Raw genomic sequence first — 13,865 nt, 5'->3', positions numbered from 1 at the left:
GTTTAACCCGAATAATTTAAATCCTAACTGGAAAACTTGACACACTGTGATAGGGAAGGGAAAGAGATTTGGAGAGCAAAGCCTCCCTGGTCCTAATCACAGAACTAGATAGGTAGATATATTTCAACAGTAAGATCTAGCAAATCCTATTAAATGCTGTCTCAGACTATAGGACCATAAGACAGGCAATGCTGACAGTCACATGATCATTTATGTTTACAACGAAAATGCAGAAGAAAAACCATAAATAAACAAATGAGATATACAGCAAAGCCTCAGGTTCCAGACAAGAATAAATGCAACTGAGGAACAGCCACATGTGTTGTGATGCAGCTTAAAATCATATTATAACTAATAAGCTGCCCGTTCATAACATGGCTCAGATTACAGCAAAATTTTTAACAAAAAAAGGAGAGCAGTGAAGATCTGACATTTGGTGGCTTTCTCCTTTGATTACTCTTTTAAATTCCTGGAAATATGAAGTCCAATGACTACACATCCTTTTCATTACTATTCTTATCATCATCATTATGATTATTTACAGAAGAATTCTCTAGATAAGAGTGGAGCCAAAATGTTCTATCTCTTAGCTATGCTTCTCAGCCAATCTGCCTTTATAACAGCAGGATACATTCCCTATGTTTGCACATTTCTGGTGCCAACTAATTTACTCGTTTTTGTTACTATCTCCATTGTGTTGCCAGCACAGTAATGGTCCCATACACACCATTATTGTTGGTGTTATTGCTTCAGAGTTGTTTGGTTTTTTTTTAGATTTATTTATTTTAGAGAGAGAGAACGAGCGGGAGGAAGGACAGAGGGAGAGGAAGAGAGAATCTCGAGCAGACTCCCCACTGAGCATGTAGCCTGATGTGAGGCTTGATCTTACGACCCTGAGATCATGACCTGAGCCAAAATCAAGAGCAGGATGCTCAGCCAACTGAGCCACCCAGACATCACCCCCTACTTTTTGTTTCATTTTCTTTGGTGTTGTTCCTTCAGAGTTTAAAGAAAACTGAAAGGTAACCTAAGCCAAAAAGAAGTTAAATTAATTGTTTGGAGCTCTTGAATTTTAGTGTAGTGTTATTTTTTCACACCACGATGGCTACAAATTTTGCTCATTAATCTCATTATAAGTTGACAAGAACTCTAGAAAATTTTACATAACAAATCAGCAGAAACCAGTGCAAGTTAAGATATTCTATTTAGCAGTGGAAACACTAAGCCAATAAAGTATTCATAAAAAGAAGAGAACAAAAATTATGCTAACTAAAGTCTTAAGGTTAAGTGTTCTAGATCTGATAAGATAAAGATGTACCTTTTTTAATTTTCAGAGTAGGAATGTAGACATTCTACATGATGTGTTTTTCTATGTACATCCCTAGAAAGGGATGTTCAACTCATATTAAAAACACATTCTTTAAAAAGAACCACTTTTAAAATTTTTCAAAAAGTTCACTTGAAATTAATATAATAGACCTAAACTTTGGAAAAAGCAAAGAAAAATGAATGATATTCTCATAAACTTCATCAAGTGGGAGAACTTCTGAGCAAGGAAACTCTGGCCTGCTTTCATGCTTCCCTTCTGCCCAGTGAAACCTCAGGTAAATTTACACTGTGGACTTTCCAGGGATGGTGACATCTAGAGTTTGACATAAAAGGATGCATGAGAAGTTATTATTATTTCTATCTCCCAACACAGAGGCATCAGGGTGGGCAGAGGAAATTATATCCATAATTATAACTGGAACAATGGCAGAGCTGTGTTAATTGTCCTGCTGGTCCTTCTACTTGGAAAGTGAGTAGTGACTGGATAAAGGCAAAATAATACTATTCCAAGGTTTACCATATGCCAAGCACTTTACGTACAGGAACTCATTTATTTCACCACACCATGCATATTGTTATCTCCCTCTAAAAAGGGGGATGAAAAAAGTAAATAATTTGCCAAAACTGAATAGATAGGAAGTGCTAGATTTGAAATCTGAAGCTGAGTTTGTCTGGCTTCTGGCCTATTTTCTTTTAGCTCTAGCATATGTTCTCCACTCTGAGTTAAATGAATGTAATTATTGGCAGCGATGTATGTGAATAATACATGTAGGTTTACTGTATCACACTACAAGTTGTATGTGTGTGTGTGTGTACATATACACATTTATATGCAGACTGTTCTCTCTATTGAAAACACTGACTTTTCCCCTTAGCTCCTGGATTTCCAGCAGTCACTCTCATTTTACATGTAGAAGAGAGAGCTTTGAAACTTAATCCTCTAATCGGACCCTAACTTATGTTACTGGAAGGGCAACTGTGCTTAGCCTGGAATAAAATACACGTGATAAAAGACAACTGGAGAAGACTGATATATTCCCAAAGGTGGAGCTCAGGCAGAAGTTGAGAATTAAGTACCGGAAGACAACATCTCGCAATAATTTCTTACAATATTACATCATTAATTTTGGAGTAACCTTCCAAATTGCTAAGCCTGCTTGCATTCAATTTTCAGTACAAAGATATATTTTAAATTCAAATATAAGTGATATTTGAATGAGTCATACCTCCTCTCTGTTCTGTGAATGTAGATAATCAAAAGTTGACTATAGTCAAATATATTGAAGGAAACACATTCAGTGCGGCAATAATAGTCATATATACACAAGGACAAATGCAGAAAAAAAAAAGACCTAAAAGACATTAGAATTCCCCATGACTGAACAAAACAATTATGATAGCCTTTACATATTCCTAAAATGTGTCATTTTATGTGGATTTTTAAAAAGAGCTCATCAGTAGTAGGATACATACCCTCCAATTTTATCTATAGTCAGATCAGATTGCAATAATAGTTAAGTTGTAAAATGCCTAGATATTTCAAGGAATGACATACTGCAGATAGGTAAAAACAAATAGCATTCAGAAGTTAATCCAATATTAAAGGACCACCATTTCCTGCAGAGTGAAAACATAGAAAGATTGGCAAAAAAAGGCAAAGTAAATAAAATGACCACTAAATCTATTGATAATATTATTAAAACAATATGAAACACTTTAATGATTAGTTGTATAAGTATGGTTTCTTGGCCATGTAGGAAAAGGGAGAAAAAGGTCAATAAACATAATCATGCATGTGCTATGACTAATGTGTTAGAAGTAGCAAAAAAAAATCTTAAACTTCATGGGAACCATTATAATTGCCATAGGTACCAATGACTAGCCAATTCTAGCATTAGTATTGAGAACTCAACACTGACCCAACAGGCTAGGGCCCTAATACCACTAACGCATTCCATTTCAAATTGCGTTTCATCCTATGCCCCATTTAGGTGAACATTTATATGAAATATTAACATTAGACTTAATCTATGGTAGAGTGATATGTGCAGTTTTGCTGGCAGCAGCAGCTCTTTTTTTTTTTTTTCTATGATGTATTATGACTCTATAAAATGGAAATCTTTCCTAACTAGGATTCAATTAAGAGATACCAGAAGGCAAAAGATTATGCCAAAAAAGAACCTTCATGATATTAGAAAAAAGGTGAAAGTACTTTAGATGTGGAAATTAAAAATCCACTGGGGAAAGGATCTTTAAATAGGATGTTCTCAAGAGGGAATGGAGGAGGCTTCAGGGCTGCTTACATGTCCACAGTTGGTATTTCCACCCCAAAATGCAGAAAATGTCTTCATAATGTTAGTGCAAAATGATAAATGTCGGGAACATGTTTACCAATGTACTGGAAGTGTCTAGCATGCATAATGGCAATGGATCACATTCCCTACATTTCACCTAAGAAAACAGGGTGACAGAGTTGGGTCTGTGTCATGTTTCCATTTGAATTAAAGGTCTCTAATAAATGCACTCCAAAGATTAAATCATTTTAAATTGCTTTTGGCACCTAAACAGATTTGGCTGCTACACTCTACCAATAGTGAAGCTGCTTTTTTGCTTATTGGTTTGCTCTCATTTCACAGCTGAACTTATGCATTCCTACCTTACAAAGTTCTATCAAGTTCAGGCAGCTATTTCATGAAAATGCATGATCATCAGAGTACACAGTTAGTGATATTAGTAGATCAATGTATATCCTTTTTCCTGTTACTATCCAAAGATACAACCCTAGCTTAGGAGACAAGCAAAATGAGTATGTTCAGTAATATTAGTCTGCATAAAAATATCTTAAGAAGCTAGGCCATTGTCATTAGTCATGATAAGAATGTCTCCTAGGATATGTAAGTCAAAAGAAAGTTTATGTGGCAGAATTATGTAAGGAAACTTACAATAGTGCCTGCCCACAAACCATGCAATTTGGAAACAGCCAAGAAACAAAACCATAGAGAAGGAGAGATAAATACAACATGTATTAGGGGTTATTATGCAACTACAAAGGTTCAATATGACCCTGGAAATATAGCAAAAAATAGTTATGGAAAAAGAAGCTATTTCTTATGCTCAGTAGCTAATTTTCAAACATATGTACCTGTATTTGAAACTTTGAGCATTTCACACATTTTTCTGTATCTGAAAAAAAAATGGATCCAGACTGATATTGTGTATCAATATAGCTGAAAACAGTCAATAAAAAGGTAGCCAAAAGCAAAATTCAAATAAGAATTCTAAAAAAGGATATTATTCTGGTTGCTGATAAAACACTTCTGATGTATACTTTGCTCATGTTGGAAAAGAATAATTTACTGTTCAATTTTCCTAGAAAGGATGAAATATCTATAAGATGATTTCATAAAATGTTTGATTAAATAAAAGCTAGATTAAAGTGTCTAGGTCAAACTGTAAATATAATAGAAACTTAAAAAATAATATATAACTCCATTTTGAGAATATACATATTTCAATATCTAACAGTTAATTAAATGTTTTCCACATAATTTACGATAAAAACATTGTATATTTCCATTTTAAAATGTTTAAGGGAATTGGATCTATTAAAACAACACATATATTTTAATTCTCTATTCTGGAAAATTAAGAAATGCATACCCTTCAGGACAAATGTATTTAACATAAGGTGACACAAGAAAAGTACATCAAATTTCCCTTATGCATGGAAACATATATTAAATAGGAAATACCTGAACATATTAATATGATTTGAAGGGGAAGGAATGTTAAGATTATAGTGGTAGTACAAAAGTTCATATATCCCAGTCCATAATTCATACATTATGATTTGAATATATATTGAATATATGACAAAAATACATCTTCCCATTTGTGGGCATTTGACTGGGACTACCACATTTTAAGTATATTTAAAGAAAACAAAATGAGAGTGCTAGAGACAGATTTAAATTATATGCAATAGACTTAGTGAATATATGGCCAAAACAGAATCAGTAATAATAATAGTTTAAATGTTAGGTGTAACATAATATGGTTTAATTTATATTGAAGATAGAATATTTATAAATATTTAATCCAATTTCAACAAACATACATAATATCAAATTTCAAAAAGCATGCCTCTTTTTGTTTTTTGTTTTGTTTTGTTTTTTAACTTACTGCTTTGTAAGTTCTCTTTTGTCCAGCATGTTTTCGAATTTGTTCTCCATTTGGCCCTGTTTCCACATGCATCGAATAGATAATGTCAAAGAAATCTTCAACCACAGCTACCCGCCGCAAAGACAGCTTCTCATCTACCCCTACACCATCCTGAAAACAAAACCAAAAAAAAAAAAAAGACACAAAGTTAACAGAGAGAGTGAATTAAACAAAAATATTTTGATAAACTGAACCAAATCATCCAGATAGGAAATTCCAAAAACTGTGAGTGAATATTGCATCATTTCATAAACTGTTTACATAGAGAACTTTAAGAAACATGAAAAAAGGAGGAGCAAGATGGCGGAGGAGTAGGAGACCTAAATTTCCTCTGGTCCCAGGAATTCAGCCAGATAGGGATCAAACCATTCTGAACACCTACAAACTCAACAGGAGATTGAAGAAAAAAATTGCAACAACCCTCTGAACAGAAAAGTGACCACTTTATGGAACGTAGGACGTACGGAGAAGTGAATCCGAGGTGATATTCTGGAAGATAGGTGGGGGGAGGGGCCTCCGTCAGCCACTTCTGGCAAGTGATAGAGCCTCAGAGCACAAAATCGGAACTTTTAGAAGTCGGCTCTGCTGAGGGACGTCACTCTGGTGGCTAAGCGGGGGGTGGAACCCTCCGGGACAGTGTGGTCTCAGGACCCTCGGGGTCACAGAAAGACCAAGGGTGCCTGAGTGTGGCAGAGCTCCCAGGTAACGGAGCAGGGAAGCTGGCTGCAGACGTGGAGCCCAGGCGCGGGGTTGCCATAAACCATGATCCGCAGCACAGTTGGGCCACTGCTCCTCCAGCAGGGACCCAAAAAGCGGCAGATCCGGGGAGACTCCCCTTCCTCCCCTGGGAGGAGCAGTATGGGAGCTCACCGCAGGGATCTGCTGGGTTTGGAGACTCCACACTGAGTTGGGTGCCAGAGATAGAAACACGCAGTCACACGCTGGGTGAGCACGGAGTATGGTCTCGGAGTCGGGAGTGATTGACTGCTTTTCTCTGGGGGCGCACTGAGGAGTGGGGCCCCAAGTTCTCGGCTCCTTCGGGGTGGAGATTGGGAGGCCGCCATTTTCACTCTCGTCCTCCAAAGCTGTACCGAAAGCTTGCAGGGAACAAAAGCTCCCAAGAGCAAACCCAAGCAGATTACTTAGCCCAGGCCAGGCAAGGGCGGGGCAATTCCGCCTCAGGCAAAGACATTTGGGAACCACGGCAACAGGCCCCTCCCCCAGAAAATCAGCAGGAACAGCCAGCCAAGACCAAGTTTACCAGTCAAAGAGAACAGCAGAACTCCAGCACTAGGAGAATACAGCACATAGAATTCATGGCTTTTTTCCTCCGATTCTTTAGTCTTTCAAAGTTAATTTTTTTTAATTTTCTTTTTTTTTGTTTTTTGGAATTTTTCTTTTTCCCTTTTCAACCAACATCTTTTCAATCCCTTTTTTAATAAAAATATTTTTTATTTTTCATTTTTAGAGTCATATTCTATCCCTTCATAATAGTTAACCTTATTTTTGGTATATATATAATTTGTTCTCTCTTTAAAATTTTGGGATACAGTTTCTTCTAACAGACCAAAATATACCCTAAATCTCTAGTGTATGGCTTTGTTCTAGTCTCCTGCCTGATCACATTCTCTCCCTTTTTTTTTAATTTCCCTTCTTTCTTTTTTCAACCAACTTCTTATCAATTCCTTTTATAAAATCTGTTATAATTTTCATCTTTACAGTCATATTTCATCCCTTCACTGTATTTACTCTTATTTCTGTACATATACAAGCTTTTCTTTCTTTAAAATTTTGGGAGGCAGTTTCTTCTAATGGACCAAAATACACCCAAAATCTAGTGTGTGGCACTGATCTATTCACCAGCCTGATCATATATGATCATATTCTTTTTTTTTTCTTTTTATCTTGTTCTTTTTCATCTTCTTTTCTTTTTTCTTTCTTTCCCTTTCTTTTCCCCCAGTTTCAGGTGTCTTCTGATTTGTTTAGTGTATATTTTTCTGGGGTCATCTTTACCCTGTTAGCATTTTGTTCTCTCATTCATCTATTCTCCTCTGGACAAAATTACAAGACAGAAAAAGTCACCACAGCAAAAAGAACAAGAGGCAGTACCGACTGCCAGGGACCTAATCAATATGGACATTAGTAAGATGTCAGAACTAGAGTTCAGAATGACGATTATAAAGATACTAGCTGGGCTTGAAAAAAGCATGGAAGATATTAGAGAAACCCTTTCTGGAGAAATAAAAGAACTAAAATCTAACCAAGTCAAAATCAAAAAGGCAATTAATGAGGTGCAATCAAGAATGGAGGCTCTAACTGTTAGGATAAATGAGGCAGAAGAGAGAATCAGTGATATAGAAGACCAAATGATGGAAAATAAAGAAGCTGAGAAAAAAAAAGATAAACAACTACTGGATCACGAGGGCAGAATTGAAGAGATAAGTGATACCAGAAGATGAAACAATATTAGAATAATTGGGATCCCAGAAGGAGAGAGAGGGGCAGAAGGTATATTGGAGCAAATTATAGCAGAGAACTTCCCTAATTTGAGGAAGGAAACAGGCATCAAAATCCAGGAGGCACAGAGGACCTCCCTCAATATCAATAAAAATAGGTCAACACCCCGATATCTAATAGTAAAACTTAGGAGTCACAAAGACAAAGAGAAAATCCTGAAAGCAGCTTGGGACGAGAGATCTGTAACCTACAATGGTAGAAACATTAGATTGGTAACAGACCTATCCACAGAGACCTGGAAGGCCAGAAAGGACTGGCATGATATATTCAGAGCACTAAATGAGAAAAATATGTAGCCAAGAATACTATATCCAGCTAGGCTGTCATTGAAAATAGAAGGAGAGATAAAAAGCTTCCAGGACAAACAAAAACTACAGGAATTTGCAAACACGAAACCAGCCCTACAAGAAATATTGAAAGAGGTCTTCTAAGCAAAGAGAGAACCTAAAAGCAACATAGACCAGAAAGGAACACAGACAATATACAGTAACGTCACCTTACAGGCAATACCCTGGCACTAAATTCATATCTTTCAATAGTTACCCTGAATGTAAATGGGCTAAATGCCCCAATCAAAAGACACAGGCTATCAGATTGGATAAAAAAACAAGACCCATCAATATGCTGTCTGCAGGAGACTCATTTTAGACCCAAAGACACCTCCAGATTGAAAGTGAGGGGGGTGGAAAACCATTTACCATGCTAATGGACACCAAAAGAAAGCTGGGATGGCAATCCTTATAATAGACAAATTAGATTTCAAACCAAAGACTGTAATAAGAGATGAGGAAGCACACTATATCATACTTAAAGGGTCTATCCAACAGGAAGATCTAACAATTCTAAATATCTATGCCCCTAACATGGGAGCAGCCACTTATATAAGCCAATTAATAACAAAAGCAAAGAAACACATCAACAACAATACAATAATAGTAGGGGACTTTAATACCCCCCTCACTGCAATGGACAGGTCATCTAAGCAAAAGATCAACAAGGAAATAAAGACTTTAAATGACACAGTGGACCAAATGGGCTTCACAGATATATTCAGAACATTCCATCCCATAGCAACAGAATACACATTCTTCTCTAGTGCCCATGGAACATTCTCCAGAGTAGATCACATCCTAGGTCACAAATCAGATCTCAACTGGTACCTAAAGATTGGGATCATTCCCTGCGTATTTTCAGATCACAATGCTTTGAAACTAGAACTCAATCACAAGAGGAAAGTCGGAAAGAACTCAAATACTTGGAGGCTAAAGAGCATCCTACTGAAGAATGAATGGGTCAACCAGGAAATTAAAGAATTAAAAAAATTCATGGAAACAAATGAAAATGAAACAAAACTGTTCAAAATCTTTGGGATGCAGTAAAGATGGTCCTAAGAGGAAAGTATATAGCAATACAAGCCTTTCTCAAGAAACAAAAAAGTTCTCAAATATACAACCTAACCCTACACCTAAAGGAGCTGGAGAAAGAACAGCAAATAAAGCCTAAACCCAGCAGAAGAGAAATAAAGATCAGAGTAGAACTCAATGAAATAGAAACCAAAAGAACAGCAGAACAGATCAACGAAACTAGGAGCTGGTTCTCTGAAAGAATAAGATTGATAAACCCCTGGCCAGACTTACCCAAAAGAAAAGAGAAATGACCCAAACCAACAAAATCGTGAATGAAAGAGGAGAGATCACAACCAACACCAAAGAAATACAAACAATTATAAGAACATATCATGAGCAACTCTATGCAGGCAAATTAGATAACCTGGAAGAAATGGATGCATTCCTAGAGATGTATCAACTACCAAAACTGAACCAGGAAGAAACAGAAAACCTGAACAGACCTATAACCACTAAGGAAATTGAAGCAGTCATCAAAAATCTCCCAACAAACAAAAGCCCAGGGCCAGATGGCTTCCCAGGGGAATTCTACCAAACATTTCAAGAAGAATTAATACCTATTCTTCTGAAACTGTTCCAAAAAATAGAAATGGAAGGAAAACTTCCCAACTCATTATGAGGCCAGCATTACCTTGATCCCAAAATCATACAAGACCCCATCAAAAAGGAGAACCACAGACCAATATCCCTGATGAACATGGATGCAAAAATTCTCACCAAAATATTAGCCAATAGGATCCAACAGTACATTAAAAGGATTATTCACCACGACCAAGTGGGATTTATCCCTGGGCTGCAAGGTTGGTTCAACATCCGCAAATCAATCAACGTGATACAATACATTAACAAAAGAAAGAACAACAATCATATGATCCTCTCAATAGATGCAGAAAAAGCATTTGACAAAGTACAGCATCCTTTCTTGATTAAAACTCTTCAGAGTATAGGCATAGAGGGTACATACCTCAATATCATAAAAGCCATCTATGAAAAACCCACAGCGAATATCATTCTCAATGAGGAAAAACTGAGAGCTTTCCCCCTAAGGTCAAGAACACAGCAGGGATGTCCACTATCACCACTGCTATTCAACACAGTATTAGAATTCCTAGCCACAGCAATCAGACAACAAAAAGAAATAAAAGACATCTGAATCAGCAAAGAAGAAGTCAAACTCTCACTCTTTGCAGATGATATGATACTTTATGTGGAAAACCCAAAGACTCCACCCCAAAACTCCTAGAACTCATACAGGAATTCAGGAAAGTGGCAGGATATGAAATCAATGCACAGAAATCAGCTGCATTTCTATACACCAACAACAAGAGAGAAGAAAGAGAAATTAAGGAGTCGATCCCATTTACAATTGCACCCAAAACCATAAGATACCTAGGAATAAATCTAACCAAAGAGACAAAGGATCTGTACTCAGAAAACTATAAAATACTCATGAAAGAAATTGAGGAAGACACAAAGAAATGGAAAAACATTCCATGCTCATGGATTGGAAGAACAAATATTGTGAAGATGTCAATACTACCTAGAGCAATCTACACATTTAATGCAATCCCTATCAAAATACCATCCACTTTTTTCAAAGAAATGGAACAAATAATTCTAAAATTTATATGGAACCAGAAAAGACCCTGAATAGCCAGAGGAATGTTGAAAAAGAAAAGCAAAGCTGGTGGCATCACAATTCTGGACTTCCAGCTCTATTACAAAGCTGTCATTATCAAGAGACTACGGTACTGGCACAAAAACAGACACATAGATCAATGGAACAGAACAGAGAGCCCAGAAATGGACCCTCAACTCTATGGTCAACTAATCTTCAACAAAGCAGGAAAGAATGTCCAATGGAAAAAAGACAGTCTCTTCAACAAATGACATTGGGAAAATTGGACAGCCACATGCAGAAGAATGAAACTGGACCATTTCCTTACACCACACACAAAAATAGACTCCAAATGGTTGGAAGACCTAAATGTGAGACAGGAGTCCATCAAAATCCTAAAGGAGAACACAGGCAGCAACCTCTCTGACCTCAGCCACAGCAACTTCTTCCTAGAAACATCGCCAAAGGCAAGGGAAGCAAGGGCAAAAGTGAACTATTGGGACTTCATCAAGATAAAAAGCTTTTGCACAGCAAAGGAAACAGTCAACAAAACCAAAAGACAACTGACAGAATGGGAGAAGATATTTGCAAATGACATATCAGATAAAGGGCTAGTATCCAAAATCTATAAAGAACTTATCAAACTCAACACCCAAAGAACAAATGATCCAATCAAGAAATGGGCAGAAGACATGAACAGACATTTTTCCAAAGAAGACATCCAAATGGCCAACAGAGACATGAAAAAGTGCTCAACATCACTCGGCATCAGGGAAATCCAAATTAAAACTTCACACCAGTCAGAATGGCTAAAATTAACGAGTCAGGAAACAACAGATGTTGGCGGGGATGCAGAGAAAGGGGAACCCTCCTACACTGTTGGTGGGAATGCAAGCTGGTGCAGCCACTCTGGAAAACAGTATGAAGGTTCCTCAGAAAGTTGAAAATAGAGCTACCATACACCCCAGCAATTGCACCTCTGAGTATTTATCCCAAAAATACAATGTAGTGATCCGAAGGGGTACGTGGACCCCGATGTTTATAGCAGCAATGTCCACAATAGCCAAACTATGGAAAGAGCCAAGATGCCCATCAACAGATGAATGGATAAAGAAGATGTAAGATACCTAGGAATAAATCTAACCACACACACACACACACACACACACACACATCCATACCACACACACACACACACACACACAAAACGGAATATTATGCAGCCATCAAAAGGAATGAAATCTTGCCATTTGCAATGACGTGGATGGAACTGGAGGGTATTATGCTGAGCGAAATAAGTCAATCAGAGAAAGACATGTATCATATGATCTCACTGATATGAGGAATTCTTAATCTCAGGAAACAAACTGAGGGTTGCTGGAGTGGTGGGGGGTGGGAGGGATGGGGTGGTTGGGTGATAGACATTAGGGAGGGTATGTGCTATGGTGAGGGCTGTGAATTGTGTAAGACTGTTGAATCACAGACCTGTACCTCTGAAACAAATAATACAGTATATGTTTTAAAAAAAAGAAGAAGATAGTAGGAAGGGAAAAATGAAGGGGGGGAAATCAGAGGGAGAGACGAACCATGAAAGACTATGGACTCTGAGAAACAAACTGAGGGTTCTAGAGCAGAGAGGGGTGGGGGGGATGGGTTAGCCTGGTGATGGATATTAAAGAGGGCACATATTGAATGGAAAAAAAAAAAGAATTATGCCAAAATCTAAAAAAAAAAAAAAAAGAAACCTGAGAAAAGATATTTGGCATAGTGATCATGCTTACCCATAAATAACATCTTTTAAGTTTTATCATGACTTATTTGTAGCCATCAGCATAACTTTCTTAAATTATTCTAAAATATATGTTAAGGCTTAGTAATTTTTATCACAATAATTTCATTCTAGATATTGATTCATTCATCCAATCACTATTTATTGAGTTGCTAGGTACTGGAAGTTGTTATTAGAAAAAGAAAAGAAATAATGGGCACCTGGGTGGCTCAGTCGTTAAGCGTCTACCTTTGGCTCAGGTCATGATCCCAGGGTCCTGGGATGGAGTCCCACATGGGGCTCCCTGCTCAGCAGGAAGCCTGCTTCTCCCTCTCCCACTCCCCCTGCTTGTGTTCCTGCTCTCACTATCTCTCTGTCAAATAAATAAATAAAATCTTTAAAAAAAAAAAGAAAAGAAAAAAAGAAAAAGAAAAGAAATAATATGGAATCTCTATCCTTAAACATCATATAAGCTAAGAAAGAAAATGCATCTACTATGTTATCAGATTGGACTAAGGGACAATAATTGTTCAAGGTTAAAAATGTGAGCTATAGAAATTATCTAGGTGTGCAGTTTGGATTCTCCACTCGGAAATTATATGCCTAGTGCAAATCATTTAAATTTCCTAAATTTCAGCCTTCTCAAATTTCAGTTTTCTCAATTGGCAAACAGAGAGTAGAGCCCACTTCACAGAATTGTAAGAATTAAATGCGGTAACATAGGTAAAGGATTTGACCCAATGGTTGGTATATAGTGAACACTCGACAAATGGTGACTCTTGTCATTTTGACGATCATGATAAAAATATAAGCAAAATAAATATGGGAGTTCAAAGAATAAAGATATCACCTCTGGGTGAAGTAAATTCTTGGAAGAAATAGAATTTGATGTGGGTGGAGATACACACAGTGCCTAAGCCATGGTGGTGCTGGTGGGAAGTGTAACAAAGAGCCAAACCCTCCCATAGATGACAGAAAATAAGAAATGTATAAGAAAAGAATAAGA

At 37.1% G+C, this 13,865-nt stretch overlaps 1 protein-coding gene across 6 annotated transcripts in view; it reads right to left on the bottom strand.

Moving 5' to 3' along the window:
* The window catches only part of NOL4 (nucleolar protein 4), a 420,442-nt gene that overhangs the window by 319,087 nt on the left and 87,490 nt on the right, over positions 1-13,865 (bottom strand). For 3 of the 6 annotated variants that reach the window (XM_064578810.1, XM_064578813.1, XM_064578814.1), the window contains exon 2: positions 5,512-5,661. In XM_064578810.1, the coding sequence (XP_064434880.1) occupies positions 5,512-5,661 (150 nt within the window). Of the gene's footprint in view, positions 1-1,654; positions 1,691-3,253; positions 3,257-4,471; positions 4,535-5,511; positions 5,662-13,865 lie in introns of all 6 variants that reach the window. The other 3 variants (XM_064578809.1, XM_064578811.1, XM_064578812.1) reach the window with 2 other exon arrangements.

The sequence above is a fragment of the Mirounga angustirostris genome, unplaced genomic scaffold, assembly GCF_029215605.1.
Source record: "Mirounga angustirostris isolate CCGP_5_RB_7025 unplaced genomic scaffold, mMirAng1.0.hap1 SCAF_14, whole genome shotgun sequence".
Lineage (NCBI taxonomy): Eukaryota > Metazoa > Chordata > Mammalia > Carnivora > Phocidae > Mirounga > Mirounga angustirostris.
Note: the sequence above shows the minus strand (reverse complement) of the source record. Positions and strands in the feature narration are given on the sequence as shown.